At 42.7% G+C, this 26,872-nt stretch overlaps 2 protein-coding genes across 2 annotated transcripts; both read left to right on the plus strand.

The window, feature by feature from the left end:
* The first annotated feature begins 9,401 nt into the window (after nucleotides 1–9,401).
* On the plus strand, nucleotides 9,402–16,460 carry LOC133919503 (lysophospholipid acyltransferase 1-like). The gene is made up of 8 exons (XM_062363916.1): nucleotides 9,402–9,800; nucleotides 13,061–13,116; nucleotides 13,515–13,735; nucleotides 13,811–14,207; nucleotides 14,849–14,934; nucleotides 15,290–15,353; nucleotides 15,472–15,584; nucleotides 16,054–16,460. The coding sequence occupies exons 1-8, from the start codon at nucleotides 9,499–9,501 to the stop codon at nucleotides 16,192–16,194; spliced, it is 1,380 nt and encodes a 459-aa protein (XP_062219900.1). The 5' UTR covers nucleotides 9,402–9,498; the 3' UTR covers nucleotides 16,195–16,460.
* A 7,037-nt stretch (nucleotides 16,461–23,497) lies between these two features.
* Nucleotides 23,498–25,747, plus strand: LOC133919504 (protein DETOXIFICATION 49-like). The gene has a single exon (XM_062363917.1). It carries the CDS (start codon nucleotides 23,734–23,736, stop codon nucleotides 25,453–25,455), a length of 1,722 nt encoding a protein of 573 aa, XP_062219901.1. The 5' UTR covers nucleotides 23,498–23,733; the 3' UTR covers nucleotides 25,456–25,747.
* The last annotated feature ends 1,125 nt before the right edge of the window (nucleotides 25,748–26,872 follow it).

Below are 26,872 nucleotides of genomic sequence, written 5' to 3' on the forward strand. Positions count from 1 at the left end.
AGAGGTGGTGTACGAAGGAAGGCTTGGTGTAGAAATCTACTACTAGAGTTGAGCGATTTATGTTAGAAGTGATTTTATCTACTTTATGTTGCCTATGTAATTTATTGCTTCAACCTATATGGGGCAGTATTTGATTTCCATGAACTTATGTACCTTATGTTGGCTATGTAATATTATTTGTTTCAACTATTTGTGTGACAATATTTGTTCCAATGTATGTAGATGCACTTGTATGGAAGTGATGATGACGATGATGAAACTTTTTTGGTTGCACACAATCAACTAGATATGATGCAACAATATAGAGCCATTACTTGCGCAATTGGTATGTACTATACTAATACTTATTTGAACAAGTTAGAGAGGATTGAACCTATTCTTTCGGGTCATGATTGGGTTATGAAGACCCTTAATGTTCCAAAAGATTGTTATGGCATGTTCAAGATGAGTAGATCTCTTTTTGATAGATTGCATAACTTGTTGGTGTCAACTTATGGTTTGAAGTCAAGTAGCAAGATGAGTTCTATTGAAGCTTTAGGCATGTTTTTATGGACTGTTGGGGCTCCTCAGTCATTTACTCAAGTGAAGAACCGATTTGCAAGGTCAAAAGAAACAATTAGTAGGAAATTCAATGAAGTGTTAGAAAGTGTTTACCTTCTCTCAATAGATATTGTCAAACCTAGAGACCCAAACTTCTCGACGATTCATCCAAGACTTCTAAGTTCTCAGTTCACGCCTCATTTCAATAACTGCATAGGTGCAATAGATGGAACTCATATACCAGCTGTTGTGCCTTCGGCAAAAGTGGTTCAACATGTGGGTCGGCATGGATATTCTATTCAAAATGTGTTGGTGATATGCGACTTTGATATGAGGTTCACTTTCGTTGTTGCGGGATGGCCGGGATCGGTACATGATATGAGGGTGTTCAATGATGCTTTACATAAATATGCTGCTCAATTCCCACATCCTCCACATGGTATAGTAACATTTTATCTGGTTATCATTTCACTAGATTACGAAATTAACCTATGTCTCACGGTGTGTTATTTTGGTTTTAGGAAAATTTTACCTAGTTGACTCTGGATATCCGAACCGACCTGGTTTCTTGCTCCATACAAAGGGACCAAGTACCACTTACCGGAGTTTCAGAATGGTCCACGTCCAAGTGGCAAGAAGGATGTATTCAACCACTTGCATTCATCTCTTCGTAATATGATTGAACGCTCATTTGGTGTTTTGAAGATGAAGTGGAGAATTTTATTGGACTTGTCAAGTTATCCTATGCGCAAGCAAACTAAAATAATACATACATGCATGACTCTTCATAACTTCATTCGAGATAGTGCTTTGGGTGATGAAGAGTTTGACCGGTGTGATCGAGATGAACACTACATGCCGATGCCTTCATCTCAGGGGAGTGCAAGTCAATTGGGAGATGAAGAGGGAGGCATGAATGCCTTTCGTGATAATATTGCTAATGCTCTATTTGCTAGGAGAGAGTAATTTGTTTGTGAGAGCATATTTGTAAGGACAAAATTTAACGGATGCATGAGTGATTTATCCTTTGACATTTATACACACATATTAACTTGTTTCCACTTCAATATGCTATGATGTGAGGTATTAGGAAATTAATTTTATATCTTACAAATGTTCTGCTGATCCAATTGAATATTTACTGTGTCACTAAAGAAAAAACAAGTCACCTAAAATAGTTGAGGGCATTGCAGACTTTACACATTAAAAAACAATAATCCAGACTCCAATAATCCAGATTGCCAAACAGCTTACAACTTATTTACCTACAACTTATCATAATCCAGCTTATTATAATCCACCATCTATAAGCTGCTTATTATAATCTTAAGCTGAAACAAATAGACCCTTAGTCTTAAGAGATGATAGATTATCGCATGAAGACAAGTATGGTATTTCAAGGAGATCATCACAAGATGTAGATGTATTAACCTTAACTACTTCAATAGTAATCAATTCATTTAAGCTAGAATCAATAGCATCATAAGCAACTTCAAGTTCTTGATATTTGAATTTTAGGTCCATATGCTCAAGTTTTAGCTTCTTGTTACTAGCCTCAAGTGATTTTTTAGAAGTAATTATTTCATCATGTTTCTTATGCAAATCATTGTACTTAGTAAGTATTTATCATGATTAGAGCTAAGCTTGGTATTGACATTCTCAAGAGACTTAATCTTAGCCTTTTGCTTCTTGATGATAATAGCATAATCATTCATTAGTTTGGATAGATCACTAGGAGATAGACCATCATCATCACTACTACTATCATCATCACTACTCACCTTGTTACCTTTTGCCATAAGCCACATAGGTGGTGGTGGAAGTGGTGGTTCTTCATTGGTAATGATGAGGCCCGCAAAATCATTATCTTCATCATCACTTGAATCATCGCTTGAGCTTTCGCGAAGACCTATTCACCAACAATATATGCATTGCGGTCTTCACCCTTCTTGTTGAAAAACTTCTTCTTTAAGTGATTGTCTTGGCTCTTCTTCTTGTGCTTGTCCTCATCCTCACTTGCTTCAATCTTCTTGCCCTTGTTCTTGCTCTTGTTGTTGGGATGAGAGCAATCATATGACATGTGGCCAGGTTCACCATAATTGTAGAACCTCTTCTTCTCTTTGCTACTGAACTTGTCAAATTTCTTTGGAAGAAATTTGCTCTTCTTTGGATTATAGTTGTAGCCCTTCTTGTTGAACTTGGAGATCATCCGTGTAGTTCTTCTCATGAAAAGAGCTAGCTCGGTGTTGGAGTCGGAGTCACCATCATCTTCATCTTTATCACTTTCACTTGATGATGTAAGCTTGATCTTCTTCTTCTTCTTATCACTTTTTGCCTTGAGAGCAAAGTTCTTCTTGGTTGATGATTCTTCTTAATCACCAAATAAGAATATTTCATGAGCTCTTATCTTTTCAACGGTATCGGTGACGGTCATGTCATTGATATCCTGCTCATCAAGAAGAAATATGACAATATTGTATTGTGGCTTAGGAAACACCATTAATATCCTGCGGATAATATCTCCTTTAGACAATTGAGTTAGTTCAAGAGAATTGATTTCTTCCACAAGCATATTCATGCGAGAGTATATGTCACTGTATAGCTCATTAGAAAACATCTTGAATTGATTGAGAGTGTTCATTAGCACATAATATCTCTTCTTCCAGATTTTCTTAGACCCTTCATGAATTTCACAAAGGCCAGTCCAAATACCATGAGCTAATTCCTTACTTCTCACTCTTGAATAGACTTCTTCACTAATTCCCTCAAATATGATATTTCTAGCTTTAGCATTCCACCTAACTTGTTGCTCGAAAAATGGTTGATTAAACCCAATGAAGGTGGCAAGCCAAACTTCAGGAGAAATCGCCTCAAGATAGCTCACAATGCAAACTTTTCAATAAATAAAGTTCTTTCCCTTGAATTTTGGCACACTACCACAATTCCCTGGAGTCATTGCTCTAGGATTTTAAGTCTATCAAGAGCACGAGGCTCTGATACCAATTGAAATGATCTAAAGGCCCTAGAAGGGGGGGTGAATAGGGCTATAATCAAACTTTAAAACAACTATTGATTTCTAGAACAAGGAGCAACATTAGCCAGGAGCAACATTAGCCTAGAAGAAGAAAATGCATCTATTCGAGCAAGCAAGCTAGAACATAGAGAACAAATAGGCAAGCATATAACTTAAGAGTAAATTGAAAACTTGAAACTTGCATAAAAGTACATGCTAGAAGTAAATTGCGGAATAGAAAGAGAGTGGGAAAAGAGGACACCGATTTTTTTCGAGGTATCGAAGAGTTGACACTCTCCTCTAATCCTCGTTGGAGCATCCACGCAACGATATCGCTCCCCTTGGGTCACCAAGACTCAAGTGCTTACTAGTGATTGCCATTTCTTCATCTCCGAATTGGCGGGTATCAAACCAAGTATAAGCTCTTCCCGATGCTCCTACAAGAACTCCAAGAGCTCACCGAGAACACCTCCAATAACCACGACCATCTAGGTATTGCCAATTACCAAGAGTAACAAGCTAAGTGGTTCACTTGATCCCTATTAAGCGTAAACAATAGCTAGATGCACACTCTTGCTTTTGAAGCACTAATAAAGTCCTTAACCTTAAATTAGGGACATGAAAATCAACTCAAGTGTCCTCCCTTACTTCTTGATGACACATACAGTGTATGAACTCCTCTAGGTTGCAAGAGAGGCGAAAGAAACCGAGTGAGGGGGTATATATAGGCTAGAGGTCCAAATCTAGCCATTGCCCAACCACCCACACTTTCTGCGAACACCGGATGGTCCGGTGCATACACCATTGCACACACCGGATAATTCAGTGAGTAACCTTTTCTAAAAACTGGCCTGTCAGTTGTTAGTAGCTGTTGCCTGAAAAGCTCCGGTGTTCTTCATACCACTTCACCAAACAATCCAGTGAGTTCATTTCCCATGCACAGAGACACCAAGTCTGAAAATGCTTTGGTGTGTTGCACATCTCAACACCAGACCATCCGGTGCCTTGAATTTCAATTCCTTCGAAAATTCCAATTTTCTATTAAATGCTCCAGTGGTCATCTTCTCTGTACACCGGACAAACTGGTGTATTTAACTTCAATTTTTCTCAGAAAATGTCCCTTCTGTTAAATACTCTGGTGCACATATTTACCATCATCGGATAATTCGGTGAGGTCATTTAGCTTCTGCTTAGAATAGAAATACTCTTCAGCAAAATCAGCCACAAATTGAAGGCAACTTTGAACCTAACCTTCATGTGGGAATGATGTAGTTTTCGAAGAATCTTGCTTATGTTCTCGATTCATTTGCAGGAAAAGCCTTCTTGGCAAGGTCAATCGTGTCTTGGCACGGTTGATAACCACGGAGTAGTGGTGTAGTGGTTGCGAGGGTTCTCGATACGTTCTGTTCGGAGCCTTTGGATCATCAACGTCGAAGCTCCACCAATTGACTTATCATATTACCTTTCAGAAGATCAGGTGTTCCCTCACCATAAACTATACCTAATGAGTTCTACCTCAAACCAAATAAAGTCGTGTATTCCAAAAGATGATTCCAAGTAGATGTACAGAGCACATGCAGTCAATTTCACATGAGAAAGTAGATCAAGCAAATTGGCACAAGTAGAAAGTATGAACTCAAGAATAGTCAAACCAAGAGAGGAGACGCGTGATTTGTTTCCCGAAGTTCGGACACCTCCATTTGAGGTTCTTACGTCTCCGTTGAGGAAGCTCGATCACACTTAAGTCAGATCTTTTTCAACTATTTTCCTCACCTAGGCAACTTCACCGCGCCCCTTGGGTTTACTCTTGATTTTTTTTCCCTTGTGTAGGCGTATCGGGCCTTCACAAACTTCTTGCAGCATACCACAAGTTTGGATGCTCGCCGGTGACTCCTTGCCGTCTAGGAGACCTTGATCTCCAAGAGTAACAAACACAATTGAATATTTGCTTTCTATAAATTCAAGTGCTCAAAGAATGAAGTTTAGCTCACTTGCACTCAATCTTTCAATCTCTCGAACGAACTCACTTCTCTTCTCAAATCTCACACTAAATTAGAGAGGGAGAGCTCAAATGGCTTTGGCTTTGAGTATATTCATGGGGTGCACCAGCAGCAGCCAAAGGAGGGGTGAGGGGGTATATATACCCAATCTCCCAAAACTAGTCATTACAATGAATTCTGGCTCAATCCGGAATATCGGGATTCATCCGGAAGTTTTGGATTGCCCTGAGTTAGCTTCACTCAGAACCTCGACGATTTCACAGAATTTGAAGGTTCTGGATTCACTCGGAACTTCCGAGTCCAAAACTTAGTTCAACCAGAGGACCCCAACCAGAAACAATCCGAACCTTCTGAATATCATGTCCAGAATCCGGAGGTTCCGGAACTTCCAAGTCTAGAAAGAATTTTCACCCGAGAACCCTATTTCAAAGAAAATCCAGAGTTTCCTGCTATCTGAAACTTTTGTATCACTCTGAAACATCCGAGTACAGTTAACATACTAGAGTTTTCCGATGCTCGTGGGGCATTTTGTGTCTATCATCTTTAGGCTAAATTGACACTTTGAGCATTGAGACATAAACAAAACTATATGTTGCATCCCTCTTAATTGAACGACATTTTTATACTCAAATTCAAATAGAAAATCTATACCAATAGGAACACCCTCATACCATATTCTTTCTTCACCTAGTGAGGTGCCAATGTCAAAGTCATTTCTTCGTTGAGACTATTCACCTGATCATGATTCATTGAGCATATTAGTCCCATATTATTTATATCTTTGCCTTGAGTAACGTCCACTTTGGATTTTGGCTTAATATTCATCAATTCATAAAGTTTAACCTCTTCTATCTTTAAGCCGCTTGATGTCCTTCAATATATGAAATCCAATCTTTGCTCTTCAATCCATGTCTTCTTGCATTCTTCATGTGATTGATGCAAATCACTCATAGCTGCCCATGGCCTCGCAAGGTCCATTGGTGCAAAGCCTTCACTCGCCTTTCACCATCATATTAGTCCTTCGACGCCATGCCCTTTATTTGCCCTTCATCACTAGATAGTCCATCACAGCCGAGTATTACTTACCCTTCACCGTCTTGTCATAGAAAGTCAATTTGTATCCGACATCTTTAATTTCTTCACTTTATCATTTTAATCATCACTTGATCTTCGAAAGCTCATTGAAACTCTCTTGATATCTTCTCATGCACCAAGTGTGGAGAACTTCTATTTTTCACATCATCTTCATATAGTTCACCATCAAGCATCAAATATATAAGTTGTCTACTAAACTTGTTTTAACCTTACTCTTCCAACTTGCCATATTGAATATCTTAATTCAACTCATGTTTTCTTATGTAACCTAACTCTAACTCACTTTTAAAACATAAAGCACATGTGTTAATCCATAAAACACAACTGATAATATCATATTTTTAGTCACTTAATCTGCACAAGTGATTTTATCTTCATCCTTCTTGTCAACCTTATTGAGTTTTTCCTTTATCTTATAAGCATCACTAGAACTCAATTAGTTTGATGCATTTATTTAATCTCACGACATTTCTTATCGAATTCACACTTTATCACGCATGCATATTATATAGATAAATTCATTAACAATTCTCAATATAATTGTTAGTTTATAGGTATTATCACTAATTATTAAAATCATATTTAGAGGCTAGATGCACTTTTAGACCTCAAAGAACTAGGAATCAAAAGTGGGTACCTCAAGTGCTTGACAAACCTAAGATGCTTCTGTGTCATTGGGAATATAGAGGGTAGCCGTTATAAATATATAATTACTCCTACTTCCAGCAAAGGGAAATCGAAAAGATAGTGGATGAATTGTTGCAGCAGGGGAAATTCTACCCGGAGCAGGAGATTCACACTCTTTAAAATGAAAAAAAGGAGTAATCAGCTGTGAGCGAACTCTTCTATCGTCTTGAATTTCCTCTGGTGGTAGTTATAAAAAATTATTAAAATATAGAAGAGTGAAATATTGAAGTTGATATATATAGAGTCTATTAGAGTGTATATATAGAGAGAGAGAGAGGGGAAGAATGTTCTAACGGTTTCGGGTTGAGCAGCTGGACATTATACCATAACCAGCCTTTGTTACCGGCGGTACCTTCAGTAGTACTCGCGATCACGAGCGGAGGGAGATGGTCCCGGCTAGGCATTTGTTTGCGCCACCTGTCGCGCCGTACGGTTGCAGCGAACGGCTCGTTCTTGCTCTCCACTGTGCCGCTCCGGTCAGGGCCCCGCCTCCGGAGTTGTTGGATTGCGCCGCGCGAACCACGCTTCCGCCTCCGCGGGCGCCGGTCTGGCCGTGCGCGCGGCGCTGTTAATTTGGGGCGGCCCCCGAGGGCCGGGAGCCAAGCTGCGGTTCCGGGCAGGCGGCCGGGGCATTCAATCGCTTTTGCCGCCGGATCTGATCGCGCTGTGTCTGTGACCCGCAACAGGGAGCTTGTCCTCCAGGCTTGATTGCGGCCATCCGCCTCGGGCAGGCCTCCGTGCGCATCGGCAGACTGACTGTTCATGCAAGATTCGCTGAATAACCCCTCCGGCTCTAAAAAAAAATCGTAAATTCCTTCTCGGAAACTAGTGTATGTTCTTTCTTGTACGCCACTAGCAACTTTGGAAGGGAAGTTGCTAACCGATGTCAAAGGCACAGAAAAAAAACTTATCCAGATGTCCCTACCGTCTGATATCGATCGTTTATAGATTAGAACGGCCGTGAAAGCGATGGACTTATGACCCATGTTTGGTTCTTGGATGTTTAGTTCTCGTCTCTGGAGAAAGTACATGCTGGTACCATGTGCTTATGGATACTGTTATTCCGATAGGGCTGCGCCGACTGTGTAAAGTACAGCGATTTAGCAGATGCACGCACGTCGCATGACTGCGCCCATGGCACGCACTTTACTTGAAGACGGATAAGCAATCTCTGAAATCATAGATAGACGCTTTCTTATTTAAGATGCACTCACATGTGTGTGGAGGAGTCGACAACAATTTAACTTTTAACCAGTAGGAGTCAAGTCGTACACCTACAACTCTACCAACCAACCACGGTCTGGCTCCCATTTTTGTTGTGCAGGTTTGCTGGGATCTACCAAACTGCACTCGAGTGTGGTAAACTGGTAACCCAACTAGCACGTCTAAATTAATGTAAAACTACCGGATGTGAATTTTAAAAAAGAATATTCCTATATGTGCTTGAACATAAACTATTAATTTTGCTTGAGCAACTCAGTGATAAAATGAAGCATGCTTGGGAGCGTGCTGAAATTCACTTGTAAGCATCATTAAGGCCAACATTACCTGTGATAACTTTATCAATCTATATATCTTTGATTTGTAATAGACGTTATGTAAATATATATACAGTGACGGACCTAGAGCCCAGCGACCCGGGTGGGTGCCCGGGCTCCATTCCGACCCGTCTCTTTACCTCTATATAGGCTATAAGTAAATTCGTGACTTGAACCGATTAAATTTTGGGCAAAACTTAACCTGTACGGGCACGGTTTACACCCAGCTCAGACTCCCTAAAATATTTGGGTCCGCCACTATATATATATATATATATATGATAATATAAGTATATATGTCTATATGTTGTATTGGAGTTTATTTAAAAAAAAGACAACATTAGCCGGAATCACATGCTCATGCGGGCCATGCCCGTTGCTTAAATAATGCTTCTAAAGTCGAGGGTTATAATGAGCGAACGGTATCTCAGGAGCGGAACTGTGATTTTCTCTAATCTATATTACTAATTAAAGAAAACTAAAGGGACTGTCCTATAAAAATACCTGCGACGTGTCTGCCGCGTCATCCGAACGCAACACATCGCTCGCGAGCAAGCAGACCAAATCCTCTCTCTATTCTGTCTCCCGCATCTGGCCGCCTCCCCCTTCGGCGGCGGCGACGGCGATGGGGCTGGAGATGGATGCGATGGCGGCGTCGATCGGCGTGTCGGTGCCCGTGGTCCGCTTCCTGCTTTGCTTCGCGGCCACCATCCCGACGGGCCTCCTGTGGCGCGCGGTCCCCGGCGCCACGGGGCGCCACCTCTACGCGGGGCTCACCGGCGCCGCGCTCTCATACCTCTCCTTCGGGGCCACGTCCAACCTCCTCTTCGTCGTGCCCATGGCGCTCGGGTACCTCGCCATGCTCCTCTGCCGCCGCCGCGCCGGGCTCATCACCTTCCTCGGCGCCTTCGGCTTCCTCATCGCATGGTGAAATCCTCCCTTCAAACCTTTGCCTCCAGTGGGTTAATTATCAGGGCTTAGTTTCCGGTAATTAGGGATCCATACTTGTATGTTGAAATTTGAGTAGAACCGAGCAGGTAAACTACAGGTGACTGTAGTTTATTCGGACGAGAACCAGAGAAATTGTGGACGAAGCATGGGGTGTGGTGGCACCAACATTGGAGTGTCTCGTACTCGAGGTGGTTGAGCGATCTTGACCTTTTTTCCTAGGGGTCTTATGGTCCTACTTGAACTAAGATTCTGAAGGGGGGGGGGGAGCTGGGGCCTTGCATTTACTCCACATGCCTATGTGCCTGCAAAATTTTTGTTAGAACTCTTTTTTTTTTTGCAACGAATAGGTTAATCACTTTTCTCTTGTGGTGTACTTATTAACCGCAAAATGTGCCAGTAGCTTAGAATGGAAGTTCATAACTACTGCATGGATTGCTCCTAGGTTAGTCTAGTTTTTTATAACTGCTGCATGGATTGTATTCTAAACCCTGTGTTAAAACGAGATATAACTCACCATACGTAGATTTGTTTCAGATGCAAAGCCAAATCCGATTTTTTTTTTGTTATGGAACCTAAATTCTGCACTGTGGAGTGTAGAGTAAAATGAATGTTCCGAAACCTTTAGAGTTGAGATTAGCTCCTGCAAGAAATTTGTGGCACTCTTTTATGCGCAACTTTTTCATGCTGACCTCTGTGTTTTTTTGCCAGTTGTGTGTGATTTAAATTATAAACTGTATATGACCCACAAACAGTTCATGAGCAATCCATCCAAACAATTGTGTGTTGAGGTCCCACTTCCGCAGTTTCCTTTGCAGCAAGTCTTTTTTTTCTTAACTTCTTTGCAGCAAGTGTTGTTTTTATTACCATCATGCATTTCATTTTTTTGGGGGGATTGCATGGCTATAATCTATAAGTTAATGTAAGTTATAGCCTGGACATCATTAGTTCGTGTATATGCCTCTGTACCCATCTGTCTACTCAATTGAACGTTTAACGGATGAATGGAAGTAAAGCAGGACTTATTCATCTGCACTGCCTGGGGTTTTTACTATTGCTCCAACCCTTATTAGTTACCAGCTCCAGTGTTTTGTTCTCTGTGTGAGGTTGAGTTTGGTTTTCTGTTGGTAGTAAATAGTAATACCAGGATTCTATTTATGATCCATCACAAGGAGGAATTGAGTTAATACAAACTATGTTTGGCTAAAACAAAGAGAAAGAGAAGAAAGAATTAACCTGCCACCAAATTTGCAATACCATACTTTTGCATCTTCCGAGGATTTTCCTTCTTACTTCGAAATATGACCAAGGAATGCACTCCAACGAATAACCAAGCGCAATTTGTTTATTTGGATGACTCTCAGTTGCAGTGCCTATTTGGGCGTTCACGCTAAGTATATCGTGAATACGCAAGGAACCTTGATAGGCACCGTGAGATGATGTTATTTTACCTGGTACTGTGAGATGAGATTGTGCATGGTAGGCGCAACAAGATGCAACATTGCAAAAAGGCAAGGCAACGTGAAAAATGCAGGAGAATGGTGAGTTGTCGAGAGAGAACAGCTTGAACGTATAGCTATCTTAGCCATATTTTAGTTTTAAATAAGTCAATTTTGAGAGTACCATCCAAATATCCCGAAAAAGATTGATGTTTTTGGTCTGCCTAACAAGCTATTCATTCATATCCTGAGTAATCCAAAACCGCCACAAATTGTTCTGATCCTTTTGACTAAGATCGGGCACGTTAGTTCAAGATTTTGATCTTCTCATAATTGAGCAATCTGGTGATATTTTATTCGTTGAAGTTAGCATTTCGCCTACCATAATGAAAATTGCGCTAAATTAATAGATTCGGTTTACTTGGATGATCAATTTGATATTCGGGTTATTCTCTAGTTAGAAGTGTGAGTCAAGATTTAGGACTGTGAACCAGGCAAAACCGTCACCAGGCTGTTCTGAAGTCATTGTTTTTGGTTTTGAAGATTTCGTGGTCCAAACATAAATAATAAGTAACATTTGTGGACCATACATCTAATATGGGCTTAAAATTGATGCCACCTGCTCTAATTCAATTATTTTTCTCGTATGGTGCCGAATACTATGCTACCCTATTATTGGGCCTACTTGTGCCATAAAGCTTCATGTTATTCTACTACATTCCAAAGAACAAAGACGGGACAATATGGCAGGTCATCATGCACTCTGTCGCCACATTAACCTATATTGAAGTAAGTAAGATTTAATTCCTGTGTCATTCCTTACTGAAACCGACTAGTTATGGACTATAGCAACAATCCTACTCCATTTTGATGGCATAGGCTATGTCAAACTAGGCACCATATAGTGATTATCTATAATCCAAATTGAGAGATTAAATACACCAATAGAACGGCTTTTGATTCTTTCTCTTTGTTAAATGTTATAGTTGACAACCTCTGTTTTATGTCATCAAGATAAAAGTAAATGAGAAACACTCACATTGGGTCCTATATCACAAGCAACGTATAAGATTGGTGAACCCCCTCTATTTGTTGGTGGATGTTTAGAGCTTTTAACGATTCATTGGTTTTCAAAGCTTAGTTTCTCTGTGGATGTGATCCCATCCTCTATTTGCACTCTTGATAATGTAAATGCAGGGATTTTCTTTTGTAAACAAGTTGTTTGCCTGCTTGCTAATACTATGAACAACTTTTAGCTAGACCAACATATGCTAATAACCAGAATCTCAAATATCATTCCCCGCCACCCCCACCCCCACCCCCCATCCTTTTACGCTAACTTAGGCGTTAGGCCAACTTATGACCATCTCAACTGTATGATATGAATATCTATCCATTTTTATGTCGAACCTTGCTTTGACATGTAGCTTACTTGCATGGGAGTATGAATTAGTTATATATTGTTCTTCTCTTTTTTCTGATTGTGTTTGCTACCGTCTCCCTTAACAAAATGTGTTCCCTTGTGTCATACGCAAAATTTGGAAAGCAAGGTGAATCAGTCGACTGAGGTTGGAGATATAAGAAAGCATAACCACTTTTGGGTTCAAGAGGGGCTTCATGTATGGGCACTTTTAGTTTTAAGCCTAGATAACTAGATTTTACTAAATAAAGGCTTTGTCATGATAGAATTATCTTTGGACTGTATTTGAATTTAGATAATGTTTGAGTTGAAAGTGCTGGCCATATTGCATCATAATTAACACATTAAAAAATTCTTACATGTTTTGTTCTTATTACTAGTCATGTGTACTACATGAGCGGAGATGCGTGGAAGGATGGAGGCATTGATGCGACTGGTATGTTATAATAATCTATTGTTGCTTGTACTTCACGTAGTTAAGCTAGCGTTCGTTGTGCAATTTTCTGGAGCATTTCTGATACATATATGAAATATGCACAAACAAATAACACTTTTAAGAATTTCAAACCCCCTTATCGTCTCATGAATTTCTATCCATTTCCTTCTATTGTGCTACTGATAGTTACAAGTGTTGCATCAGAATTTTATTATCATCAAATAGTAAGAACAGTGATTTCTTTTTTATAAGCAACGAGGATGAATCCATACAGCTTTTTTCTTAGAAACACGGGCAAAGTGTTAGGGCCTGTTTGGTAGAGCTCTCCCCGATTCAAATTCTCTGCGGAGAGTGATTCTTAGTGTCCTTCCAAAATTTAATTTGTCTGTGCAATACAGGTGCTTTAATGGTCTTAACACTGAAAGTCATTTCATGCGCAATAAACTACAGTGATGGCATCTTGAAGGAAGAGAGTTTGCGTGATGCTCAGAAACAGTATCGATTGACTAAGCTTCCTTCGCTAATTGAATATTTTGGTTACTGCCTCTGCTGTGGCAGCCACTTTGCTGGACCGGTATATGAGATGAAAGATTATCTTGAATGGACTGAAAGAAAAGGAGTAAGTGGCCTTCGTTTACTTTGTGTGGGTTATGCTATATTTTGCATCGTCCTGATATTTGTTAATCTTCTGCAGATATGGGCTAGCCCAACTCCTTCACAGTTGTTACCTACTTTGCGTGCTCTAGTTCAGGCTGGTATATGCATGGGGTTATATTTATATCTGTCACCTAAATTCCCACTCTCACGGTTTAGTGAGCCCCTATATTATGAATGGGGTTTCTGGCATCGGCTCTTCTATCAGTACATGTCAGGCTTTACTGCTCGTTGGAAATATTACTTTATATGGTCAATTTCAGAAGCTGCAATTAATATATCTGGTCTGGGCTTTACTGGTTGGTCGGATTCTTCTCCCCCAAAAGCCAGATGGGATCGTGCAAAAAATGTTGATGTCTTAGGTGTCGAATTAGCTGGAAGTGCAGTTCAATTGCCCCTTGTGTGGAATATTCAAGTGAGCACATGGCTACGATACTGTAAGTTCTGTCTCTTTATAAAGTCCATTACCACCAACCTTGTTAACTTGCTTTGTTGGATGATAGAATGCAATTTTTTTAACTGAATTTAATCTAACAGTATGGAAGTCCTTTAGTGCTCCCCACAACGAGTGGAAAGCATAATTTCAAAGCAATTAAGAGTCTGATTTGCAATCATAATCCACTATTGTCTGTACCACTTCCAAGATTTGTGCAACTTGGTCTGGGAGAGCACGGAAACACTAGTACATCACTACATCAGTATGCAACCATTTATTCATGTACATGTACAAAATAGTAGTTGCATGTAGCTTGTTGGTTCTCCTTTGATTTTTTTTGTAAACATTTGATTTGATAGTGTAACTGTAAAAGCCTGTGGTCACCAACCGATTTCAAAATTTGTACACGTAAAATCTGCCCTCACATATGTATTAGTATGTGTTGAACTCAATATTGACTTCTTGGTAATTGTGTTCCACTCTAAATGTGGGTATGCACTAAGCAGTTTGTTCTCTTGTGTATGTCAATTGAAATGGTGCACTTTCCTTACATCTCTATAATGCACTGAGTATCATTCATTCAAACTAGTACATATTATTCATTGCATAAGACTAACTTTTATGGTTCCGCAACTGTTTCAGATGTGTATGAGAGGCTAATTCAGAAAGGAAAGAAACCTGGTTTCCTTCAGTTGTTGGGTACACAGACAGTCAGTGCCATCTGGCATGTGAGTTATATATTTCATCTCTCCTCCTATGTATATAGTTTGTAGTGATTGTAGCTTGTACATTTTATCATATTGTAGAGCAGCCTGATGTTAGTTGGACCAATAGTTTCTAATGAAGGTAGAAGATTACTTTAGGAAATTAGATCTGCTATTGCCCTGGTGCCTTAGTAGAGGCCGCATGTGAAAATCGTGAATTGCCCTTTGCTCTTTGATCACAAACTTGTTTGACACTGAACATATTAAAAACCTTTTTTTAATGATCTTTTTGTCCCACCAAGCTTATCTTATGATCATTGACACAGCATAAATGTGTCCACACAGATTTGTCCTTTTATCTGATATTTTCATCCTACAGGGACTGTATCCTGGATATATCATATTCTTTGTTCAATCGGCATTGATGATAAATGGTTCACGAGGTAGCTTTCTATCCCTTTACTGTTGGGCTTGTTGCTGCTAAGATCATCTCCTGAGGTTGTGTTTAGTTAAAAGGCTATTTGAACTTGTGATTTGATTTTGCCTTTTCTTTCAATACAGTTATATACAGATGGCAGCAAGCTGTGAGCAATTCAGTCCTCCGCAGTATCCTGGCTTTCCTAAATTTTGCATATACTTTGCTGGTGCTTAACTACTCATGTATTGGCTTCCAGGTCAGTTTCAATCCTTCGAATCAGGCTCTACTTTATATCATATTGGAACACATTAGTGCTTCTCTAAATGATTTTTCATGTTATTGGTCCTTACCTTTGATGACTAATATACACATATATTTTTTAAGAAACATTCTAGGCTTCATTTTACCGCCATTGTAATAACCAAACAGTATCAAAACCAGAATTGTTCCTTGTATTTTAGTGCCATACTATGATACTACTATATATTTGGATGATGAGATGATCATTAGCACAGTGGGCAACAAGTACATTTTAAGAAATGCACGACAGTGATACTACTATTGTCTATTAGTAATGCTGTTTTTTATGTAGGTTAAGATTCCTTGTGCTTTCTGCAGAAACTTTGGACCTACTCCCTCCAGAACGAGGAACCAATATCTTTCTTACTATGTTTTCTGTAACACAGCGTGATACTTACTATGGTGTGTATTTTTGTTCTTTGAAGGTACTGAGCTTCAAGGAAACCTTGGCATCCTACCAGAGCGTATCTTATGTTGGCACAGTTGTCCCCATTGTATGTCTCCTGCTGGGCTATGTTATCAAGCCAGCTAGGCCTGTGAAGCCGAAGGCTCGGAAGGCAGAGTGAGGAATATATATACCGAAGTGATTACTACATAAAACAAAGATGGAGAAGCTTCAACAACGATAACGACAAGCTAGTTTTCAGTTTATTTATGCTCTCGTTTTGAACGGTATCAAATTTAGCACAAGGTGGTGGCCCCAGCTCTCGTACTTTCTGTGGAACTCCATTGTGATTGACCAATCATTAAAACGTGGCACACCCACTGGGTTTTCCCTCGACTTAATTGACTACATGCAGCAAAGGATTTTGCCCTGATGAGCCTTTTGTTATTTGTGTTCTCATCTGCCTGCCGACTGTATTCAAACTTCAAAGCATTTCCTTTTGGACACCTTTCCACCTGGAGCCTGATGGAAGCGTGAATGCGCATGATCCTCGCACCTCACGTCCATCGCGTTAGTTGTTATTACCAACTGAGCTCCTAGAACCAAGCATCCGTGTTTTGACTCCACCATTGCACCACTGCTCACTTTGAATGCGGTTTTGGTGCGATGGTAGCTGAAGTTGAAATCGTGGCCACCGAGATGATGGACGTTGGTCGTAGACAATGAATCGATCCTGACGTCCTGTGTTCGTCGGTCTCATAAGTTGTGCTTCTGCTGCTGCAGCGATATAAGCCTGGGTGGTCCGGTCCAGTCCAACCTAACGTGCGGCAGAGACGGTGGTTCTGGTGTTGGTGTTGGTCGCATCATGCTCATATATGCTGGCCCATGGACTATACTAGTACGTGGGGTGTGTAAGTTGCAAGTGCTTGGTTGGTGCTTTGCTCCGGCACACCAGAACGACTTGTAAAGGGGGCAGCATGGTATGCTAACACAGCGCAATGCAGGATAATGGCGACGCCGGCGTCTAGGACTCGAGATCGCCAAAATGCTGAGCAGCATACCAAGTCAATCATTTCTTTCCAGATAGAGAGTGCCCGGGTCCAACAGTCCAGCCGACGACGTCTTCCGCACATCTGGTTGGAATTGCCATTTTCAAGACAACTTCACTCTTCTTGACATGGCACTCATTCCAATTTGTCTTTGCACTGTTTCTATCACTCTGCACTCACGCCCATGATTTCAAAGTTTGCAACCACAGCTGAGCTCCAAAAAGAAGGCCAGCCTCTCCGGCGGCGCGTCAAAGCTGCTTACTTTTGTTGGTCTCTGATTGCAACGCAGCTCGCACCATCGTCTGTCTCGCGCTCCGTGCCTCACACGCGCCGGCGCTCGCGGTCTTCCACCCGGTGACCCGGCCAGGCCGCAGCACGGGGTGGGCGTGCCAGCGACCAGAGCGCGACGGCCACACGCGAGCGGGGCCGCTCGGCGCTCGCGAGCCCATGCCCTGGACGCGACACCTTGCAGGCAGCCTTGCCGGCGGGGGACTCTGCAGGATTGGCTCCGTTCCAGGTCATACAGAATTACACTGTTACAGGCAAGCGCAGAGCACAGTTTTATAAACGCACCAACACGCATGGATCACTGACGAGACAGCGACCGGAACACCTGAAACTCGAAACGATACGTGCACGGTGCACCCGTCGACGATCATGCAACTTGCGCCTGGTCTTTTTAACACAGATGGCCACGAGGCAGGCGCTCGAGCGCTTTGTAAGGGGCTCTGCTATTTGCTAAAGGAAAGGGGCCAGTCAGCCTTATCAGCCATCACTAGGCGGTGCCTGGGAAATGCATGCATGCAGAGATTCGGAGCTCAGCAGGCATCATCGATTACTGGAGTACACCAGCGTAGAGTTGCTCCGGCTGCATGTCTAAGAAACAAAATCTACAGTACCATGTCTTTCAAAAGATCCGTTTTTAGCGTGACACGTGTCTCTTTTCTTCACTGTTGGATCAAAGAGGTGTAGATTAGAGTCTTTTCGTACCAAGTGATATCGAATTTATTCCCACCTGTCTGACGCCACCTCATACTCCCCACAATCGCAGGAACAGGGGAACTGGCGGAAAGGAGAGGTGCAGCCAAATGCACCCATCATCACGTAGGCCCTGCACGATGCCCCCACAGTTCCATGGGAGCATGTACGCTGCAGGTCGCGCAGGTGACGTCGGCGCGCGGTGCGCGTGCGCCACTGTTACGCGTGACGTTGCAGGGCGCAGGTTTTCACGGACTTTAGCGCCGTATGCAATGCACCGCAAGCGTCCCACTCGCGACGCTGATGAGGACCGGGGAGCGAGCCCAGCTGGTGGTCTGCAGCCGGGCGACGCTCGTCGTCGCGCCTTTGATCCAGACTCTGAGCTGGCCTGCAGGCTGCATGCGGCTTAGGTCTCTCTCAAGCATCAGGCGGCGTCAGAGTGACCTGGTTTCGACAGTATCAGTCCACTGATATAAAGATCTGTGCACATGCTTAACTCGCAGTGCCTAATCGTATACAATGATGTCAACTATCGAAAAATATTTAAGGGGCTCTTGATACACCAGGTTAACTTGTATGCATGTGAGACTAACCGCAGCATCTCGTGCAAATCTGCTGAAGCCATCGATCATTTCCCTTCCTTCTAGAAGTCATTTGCCGATACGTCTATACATGCAAGACTTCCTTCCCACGCGAAGGAAAGATTTACCATGGATGGATTTTAATTTGACCGATCGTCGATTTTCCGGTACGTACAATCTGCAGCTGGGGCTATTACAGGCAGCGACAACAAAATATTATTGTATGCATATAGATATATACAAATTCTCTTTGCATGCGTGGACCTAGGGCGGATGGTTAGGGAGTTTTTTTTACCTAATTTGGATGGCTTTAGACTGCGGATATCAGCTCCTCAACAATATACCGGCACTAGAGCATCTCACTTTTGATTGTGTTTTATTTAACTTTTTGTTTTTTAGCTATATACATCTTAATTATACAGATGCTATGAATGTACTCTTAACCTGTATCATCTTGATATGATGTTGAGAGTCAATAAAGTTTTATTTTTTAAAAGAATATATAAATTCTCTAAAATTCCAATAACCGACAACAACAGTAAAACAAAAGGTCACCATTACATACACGTGAATCATGCTTGTCGTTGGAGTAGTTAAAAGGATTGAATGATGGGAGAGAAATGCAAAAACCTTCCAAAACTTAAGCTCCTCGGTGACGGATGTGGCCCTTAAGATCAAAAACAATTTCTATCAATACCGATTAGCCGCAAACTATGTCTAGCCATAAAACATGCTGGAACTCGAGTGCTCCGGTATTTTTGTCTTCCTCTGTTTCTCTAAATTTCTATTTTGATTCTTAATCTAATAAAATCAGCAGAACTCTGCCGTCTTCTCTCTTTCTCTATCTATCTATATATATATATATATATATGCGCACGCATATATATATGATTGAATCGATGTGACTAAGCATGCGCCAAACATAGTACTGAAATGTTCAAATATATCGATCCCGGCGTCCATGGACTCCTGTATTGCCAGATGTAATCAGAAAAACGAGCAGGCCGGCAGGTCCTCGCTTCCTTAACTACTCCTAAATGACTGTAAATTTACTTGGCCGGCCATTAGCTTTCATCTAACTACTCATGCCCGGCAGGTTCAGATAACGAAAGTGACATGGATAAAGTACATAGAAAGAAAGAAACGCTCGCCGCACGATAAGCTCGTGTAGTTCACAATGCATCTGCGTCATTGTATGATTCGAGAATCGATCACTATCGATCCGAGATAGAAGAATTGGATTCACTTTCGATCTGCCACAAGGCATCTAGCCATTGCTACACTTTGGCTGAGAAGAAGATTACGGCTTGTGCTGTCTCGGGATCAGACAAACCATATATACTGACGGAAACTGATGAAAAGAAGTCAAAAACTTATTATTATTACCTAAATTTCTTCGTACGAGACTAATCATTTCCGTTTTATTTACATGTCAGTCCCACCCGTCTGCAAGTAAAACGAGATATCAATATATAGTGCACCATACCAGCTAGCAGATCGATCGAAGAATCCATGTGAACTACTTGACAGCAATCACTGCATCTATACAAAGACTTGTGTCACGCTAATGTACGTACGCCCAATGGCAAGGTAACCCTACGTAAAAGGTAAAGCAAATATAACTACATAAACTGCATGTATACAACGGCAGCATGCCTGGCGACGAGTTTTGGCCGCATGCAGAGCAAAGCCCGCGGCAACAATGCATATGGCAGACGCGCCAAAAGAGGCGCTTTTGGTGCATGCATGCCCTGTGCGTCGTCCGCATTGCAGCAGGCGAAAGCCAGCTTTGATTAACGTCCTTAAGGCGGGAAGGTATCGACAAATGCATAGCCAAGAAACAACAAGAGTTCCTTTTAGCCAAGGAAAAAACAACGCAAGTACTCCAAAGGAGTTCACTCGTGGAGTCCCCCATGGATCTATATATGTTAGCTTCAATTCAGTCCAATAGGTTATTTCAAAGGGAGGAAAAGGTTATACAATGCGGCCTAGCTAGCATTGTGCTTTTATTTCACTTTCACTAAGTAAGTAGATGCTGTAATGACACCTAGATTATTACTATCTCCGTTTTCTTTTACCTGTAGTTTAGAATATCGACACAGTCTCTAATAAACACATTTCATCATTATTTTTGACAACTATCTTTTGATAAAAGTTGATAAAAATTAGATGATATCAAAGTATTTTTCATGACAAATTCACTACTATTATTTTTATATGTCAAATCTTAATAGTTTTGTGTATATTAGTGATCAAAGTTTCTAAAATTTAACTGCACCTATCTATTTAAGAACGGATGTAGTAGTAAGTATATAGAGGCATGGGTCATCTAGGTAGCTCAACATGAACGGTATCAGAAGTTCAGAACAATTAATGCAAAAGCTTTGGACGGCTGGAAGTTAACTGGACCCTCCAATATTATTTCAGAGCGCTATTTATATATCTAACTCTAGATGCAGACACACAACACCTGCATGGATCTTGAATAAAATCCATATCTGGTAGAAGAGGACGAAACACTCTCACTCTCCCCATCGACCAAAAAATTCTTGGTTGATGCCCGTTTATAATAAGGTCACACTTGCTCCAATGACCATTAGCTAGATCACATGGACGATGCATGCATATGCTCACGCATCTTGCGTAAGTACGTATATTCTGCTTGCCTGCACCCAACTTGCGTTGCCTGTAACCTTGGTTTTTCTCTCCTCGGTAAATATTTTTTGATAACTCGTATATATTAAATCATTAAAAACATAGTACAAAGTTCGGGATATGAAAACCCTGATGACAGGAATGTATCACCCTAGCTACTGTAAGCAACTCTAGCAGTACATAATGAGGAAAAGGATAGTTGCAACGGCGGTGTACAACTAGCAATCCTTTATCTTCTTCTAGATTACATATGTCTGTGAAAATTCTGTGCGGTCTTTGTGTAGGGTAACACAACAAGACAAAACGCTGCAGTTAACCTTCGAGTTGATACCTCACATCAGTGGTCGATGTCATCGACGGAGACCAACGGTAGAGGTAGCATGTAACATATAAGGCTCTAAGCGTGTACCGCGACGTTGACATCTTATGATCTTTCTCGTGCTTACTGATTGAGCTGTTGGTGGCCCTTATGACCGTCTCCTCAGAGGTTCAGACTACGCACCTGAAGTTGGAGCTCGTTGAGCTATGGATCTGTGATGAGCGTTATCGATCGGGCTCAACGAAAGGTGGCTGCTAGCTGTAGGGTTAACGACGGTGGCCGTCCAACGCGGCACCGATGATCAACACTCGACGACGGTGACCCAATCAGGCACTGTTGATACTCCCTACGGAAAGCAAAGCCACGACCACTTTTGAAAGGACCGCTATGTCGCCGAAGATCTCAATGTCTCAAGCAATAGAGACTACACCGAGATTGGAGTAGCAGATTGACCGATTGCACAGAAGCTCATGGAATCGTGGACGGTCGATCTCCAAGATGTGACATGGAGAGAGAGAGTACGTATATGTACAACACCCAAATGGGGCACTGAAGGTGTGGGGCTACCTGACATCGAAAACACTGAAATATGCATCCGGACGAAAATGATTCCTTTTCCTGATTTGGTAATGTCATAGTTGCATTTAGATCGATCGCCATGCATGTGGAGACGCCACTGGTTTTGACAAGACCTGTGACACCTGGTTAGGTTACCATTATTTTCAGAGTGTGTAGCTTATAATACGGGATTCCTTATAAATGCTAATTAAGTAGTTACTTCAGCTAGTATAATTTTCTGAGCAGTTGCGCCTGCAGCTTCGAAGTTACAATTTAATTTGTTATACAACTCTAAACTTTTTTTTTTATACAAGTTAGACACATGCACTCACATATACACATCGCATACACGCTCACATGCACTCACGAGTGCATCCTAACACACATTTAAATTAGATTGAAGACCTAGTCCCACGTAACATATGCACACACTCTCACCACTGAATACACACATATGTGTATATACTATTCTTACTTGAAATTTTTCAAAGGAAAGGTGAGCATCGGTATCGAGACTAGGACTTGTAACCTAGATGGGCAAAATCAGCCAACAGGATTCTAACCAGCTCTAAAACTCTAACAATTATGAGTCATTCAATTTTTTTTAAGATGTGGAATACTCATGATACCAGCCTCTAGCGCCATGGCATGCGCTTAGGTACAATTGCACTTGTAGAATTGTAATGCCTCTAATAAATTAAAGGTGTACCATTATTTTTATTAATCCATATATATGTCTATAAATTAAACTTTAACTACCAATATCTATAAAAATATATAATCTTAAGTAGAAAGAGTTACATATTACTCTCTCTAATCATAAAAGAGTATCATTTTTAGGTTACATGTAGACAACAAAAAGAGTATCATTTTAGATAACATGTAGTCAACACGTTTAAATTGTAACTGTTAATATATCTTCAAATATTTTGATTGAACTTTTTGGTTGCCATAATGCTCAAAGCACTAACTAAATCTGCTCACCTCGGCACGCATCAACCGCTAACCATACCGCATCCCCTGCTCCATAGTGTTGACCAATGGGTGCCATATACTCTTTACGTAAAGATCAGATGATAAGTTGTGAACTTATACGGATTTGAACAGTAAAAAATACTAACTGCAATTGCATCGTGCAGGACTGAAAAGAAAGACGATCTGAGCCTGCTGTTGTTGAACTGAACAGTCTCGCTCGGTGAAAATTTCAAAGTCGTCGGCGTGCCTAGAAGCCAAAAACACAAGCATAGGAGCGATCCAAAAATCTGTAAAAGCCCGTGCGGCCACTGCCCATCCCGTCCTATATAAACCCCCGCCCATCCTTCCCTCTTGCAGCAGCACCGCGCCACTCTCGCCAGCCACGCATAAATTATTGAACCCCATCGCCCTTCGGGAACCGGACGAACGAATTCGCCGCCGCGTCGGTAGTGCCGCGGCTCAAGCGACAGCGTGCTAGCTGCACGTTTCGGGACTCGCGTGGCAGCAGCCCCAGCGATCGATTCCTCTGCTTGCTCCCAAAACGTCCCTCTCCCTGCGAAACACGCGCGGAGCAGAGGAGAGCAGAGAGTTCCTCTGTTTCGGATATGTCGTCCTGCTCCGGCGCCACGATGGCGTCCCGGGATGCCTCCGGTGCTGGCGAGGAGGTCCTCACGGCCACCTTGCTCCCCAAGGCGGAGGTCGTCATACCGGTGGAGGAGGCCAGCGCGGCAGAGGAGCTCCCGCCGGTGCTCACGCGCAAGCCGCCGGGCCGGTTCGCCAGAGCGGTGAAGGAAGCTTGGTCCGTCTCATTGTCCGTCACATTCCCCATGATGCCGTCGATGTCGGCTGGCGCGGCGGGCGCGGAGGCGCGGTCCATACTGGGTCTCGCGATGCCGATGATCCTAACGGGCCTGCTGCTGTACCTCCGGTCCATGATTTCGATGCTCTTCCTCGGCCGCCTCGGCGGTCTGGCGCTCGCTGGCGGATCTCTCGCCATCGGCTTCGCAAACATCACCGGCTACTCCGTGCTGTCAGGCCTCGCCATGGGCATGGAGCCCATCTGCGGGCAGGCCTTCGGCGCGGGCCATTACGAACTCCTCGGCGTGACCATGCAGCGCACCGTGTTCCTGCTCGTCGCGGCCGCCGTCCCCATCGGCGGGCTGTGGATGCACATGCGGCCTCTGCTCCTGCTCTGCGGCCAGGACGCCGGCATCGCCACGGTCGCTGAGACCTACATTCTTGCCTCTCTCCCGGACCTACTCCTCCAGGCGTTCCTCCACCCCGTCCGCATCTACCTCCGGACGCAGTCCATCAACCTGCCTCTTACCTTGTGCGCCGCGCTCGCCATTGCGCTCCACCTGCCAATCAACTATGTGCTCGTCTCCGTCCTCGGCCTCGGCATCAGGGGAGTGGCATTGGCCTCTGTGCTGGCCAACTTGAACCTCCTCCTCTTTCTCTTCGCTTACATCTTGTTCAAGGGCGTGCACAAGCGCACTGGCGGCTTCGCGCTCTCGTCCCAGAGCTTCCGCGGCTGGGGCGAGCTCGTCAGCCTCGCCCTGCCGAGCTGCGTCAGCGTCTGCCTCGAGTGGTGGTGGTACGAGATCATGATCCTCCTGTGCGGCCTGCTCGCCAACCCGCAGGCATCGGTGGCCTCTATGGGCATCCTGATCCAGACCACGTCGCTCATCTACATCTTCCCTTCCTCGCTCGGCTTCGGCGTGTCCACGCGCGTCAGCAACGAGCTCGGCGCGAACCGGCCCGACCACGCGGGCCGCGCGGCCACGGTCAGCCTCATGCTCGGGTTCGCATTCGGCGGCGTGGCGTCCGCGTTCGCGTACCTCGTGCGGGGCGCGTGGGCGACCATGTTCACGGCCGACCCAGCGATCGTCGCGCTCACCGCGTCCGTGCTGCCGATCCTGGGCTTGTGCGAGCTCGGCAACTGCCCGCAGACCACCGGGTGCGGCGTGCTGCGTGGCAGCGCCCGGCCCAGAGACGCCGCCAGCATCAACCTCCGGTCGTTCTACCTCGTGGGAACGCCTGTGGCGCTCGTCCTCGCCTTCTGGTACCATTACGACTTCCAGGGCCTGTGGTTGGGCCTCCTGGCGGCGCAGGCGGCCTGCGTGGTGCGCATGCTGCTGGTGATCGGGAGGACGGATTGGGCCGCCGAGGCCAAGCGCGCACAGCAGCTCACCGGAGCAGGCGCGGTGGAGACCAGAGAGAGCAGCGGCAAGGGCAGTCAGATCATGAAAGTCGAAGCAGCCGGCGTAGAGGAGAAGCCAGGCTTGCTTATCGACATAGTGATCGAGCTTCCAAACGATCACTGCTGACATCCAAGGCAAACCATGTGTGTTGCCATTCGACATTTCGAGCCATTTTTTGTCACATTTTTTGGCGGGAGTGGAACCAGAGGCTGACAGAGTGACAATTTTGTTTCCCATTGGTTGGTTGTAAAGGTTTTATTTTTCCTTCTGATGGCTATTACAGAAGATGAGAATATTGACAGAAAATTATAATACTCCGACTCGTTAGTATTTTTGGTTTCGATTCATACAACCTAAGTATTCCGGTGTAATAGGTTTAATATCATTATAGTAGTTTAGATAGGTTAAGATCCACTTATAAGTATTCACACTTCAAACATAATATCTATAAATTAACTTTTTTATATGAAACGATGATAAAAATGTAAAAGATATGTTATACATATGTAGTCTCGCCCAACATATGTGTGACGGCTCGTGGAGGAGATATGATATAACTGTGGCATAGAGGTTTGGTAATTTAGATAGGTTGGAGTTAACTTATAAGCTTTCGGACTCCAAACATAGCATATCCGGATTAATTCTTTTATACGAAACGATGATAAAAGTATAAACAAAATGCTATGTATATATGATCCCGTTCCATATGTGAGCTAAGCTACAAGTGAAATTTAGAGACGGGGTATTATATAAATATGAAAAATTATTTTTTTTCTCAGACAAAACAACCTTCCATCAATCGTCACACACTGCTTTCGCAGCCACCCCTGGTCAAAGTGAGAACGGGTGGCTTATGTTGCCAGTTTGCCAGTTATCCATCCTCAAAGTAGCAGATCATCTCATACAAGTGAAGTAACAGAGTGATATATTCGCTACAAGAAAATGCTACTCTGCTCCATACGATGAAATTATCAAGGCACAAGTATTTGAGGCAGCATAATATGTGTTTCTTCGAAATCGAAAGGGGCTCATGTATTAGAGTTCGAGTCAAATTCAATCAGATTTCCTTTCTTGTGATACTCATACAAAATCCACCAGTAAACCCACGAGGTGTTTCATCATGATAGGCCAAGTTGCTGATCAATAGGAGCCTGCTTCCAACGGGAACAAACGGAGATTCCATCACATACCTCTTTGAATCAACAACAGTCCGAGAATGACACCCATGCGTACAATTTACAAACATCAGATGCAAGTTCTAGTTTAATTTGAGCTAAACCTCAGATACAATTTAAAAACCTATGCTAACAATTGACACTGAATTTTATAGGAAAATTTGATTATATATTCCAAAATTGATCAACATTTGATAATATGTACGACGTTGATCATCTTTTGATTCTATATCTTATAAGACTAGTTTGTAATAAAAATTTGTATTAGGTAGGAGAAGTGAATGATAAACTTTATTAAAAACTAGTCTTTATGTGATATATGATCAAAAGATGATCAACTTCAGATATATTATTAAAGATTGGTCAAC

The sequence above is a fragment of the Phragmites australis genome, chromosome 5, assembly GCF_958298935.1.
Source record: "Phragmites australis chromosome 5, lpPhrAust1.1, whole genome shotgun sequence".
Lineage (NCBI taxonomy): Eukaryota > Viridiplantae > Streptophyta > Magnoliopsida > Poales > Poaceae > Phragmites > Phragmites australis.

What these genes read in the sequence shown, in the direction of transcription:
- LOC133919503 (XM_062363916.1), top strand. Translation starts at nt 9,499, where the DNA reads ATGGGGCTGGAGATGGATGCGATGGCGGCGTCGATCGGCGTGTCGGTG. An exon ending in AATGGACTGAAAGAAAAGGA is followed by an intron (nt 13,736 to 13,810) that starts GTAAGTGGCCTT and finishes AATCTTCTGCAG; the next exon opens with ATATGGGCTAGCCCAACTCC. An exon ending in CAGTCAGTGCCATCTGGCAT is followed by an intron (nt 14,935 to 15,289) that starts GTGAGTTATATA and finishes TTCATCCTACAG; the next exon opens with GGACTGTATCCTGGATATAT.
- LOC133919504 (XM_062363917.1), top strand. Translation starts at nt 23,734, where the DNA reads ATGTCGTCCTGCTCCGGCGCCACGATGGCGTCCCGGGATGCCTCCGGT.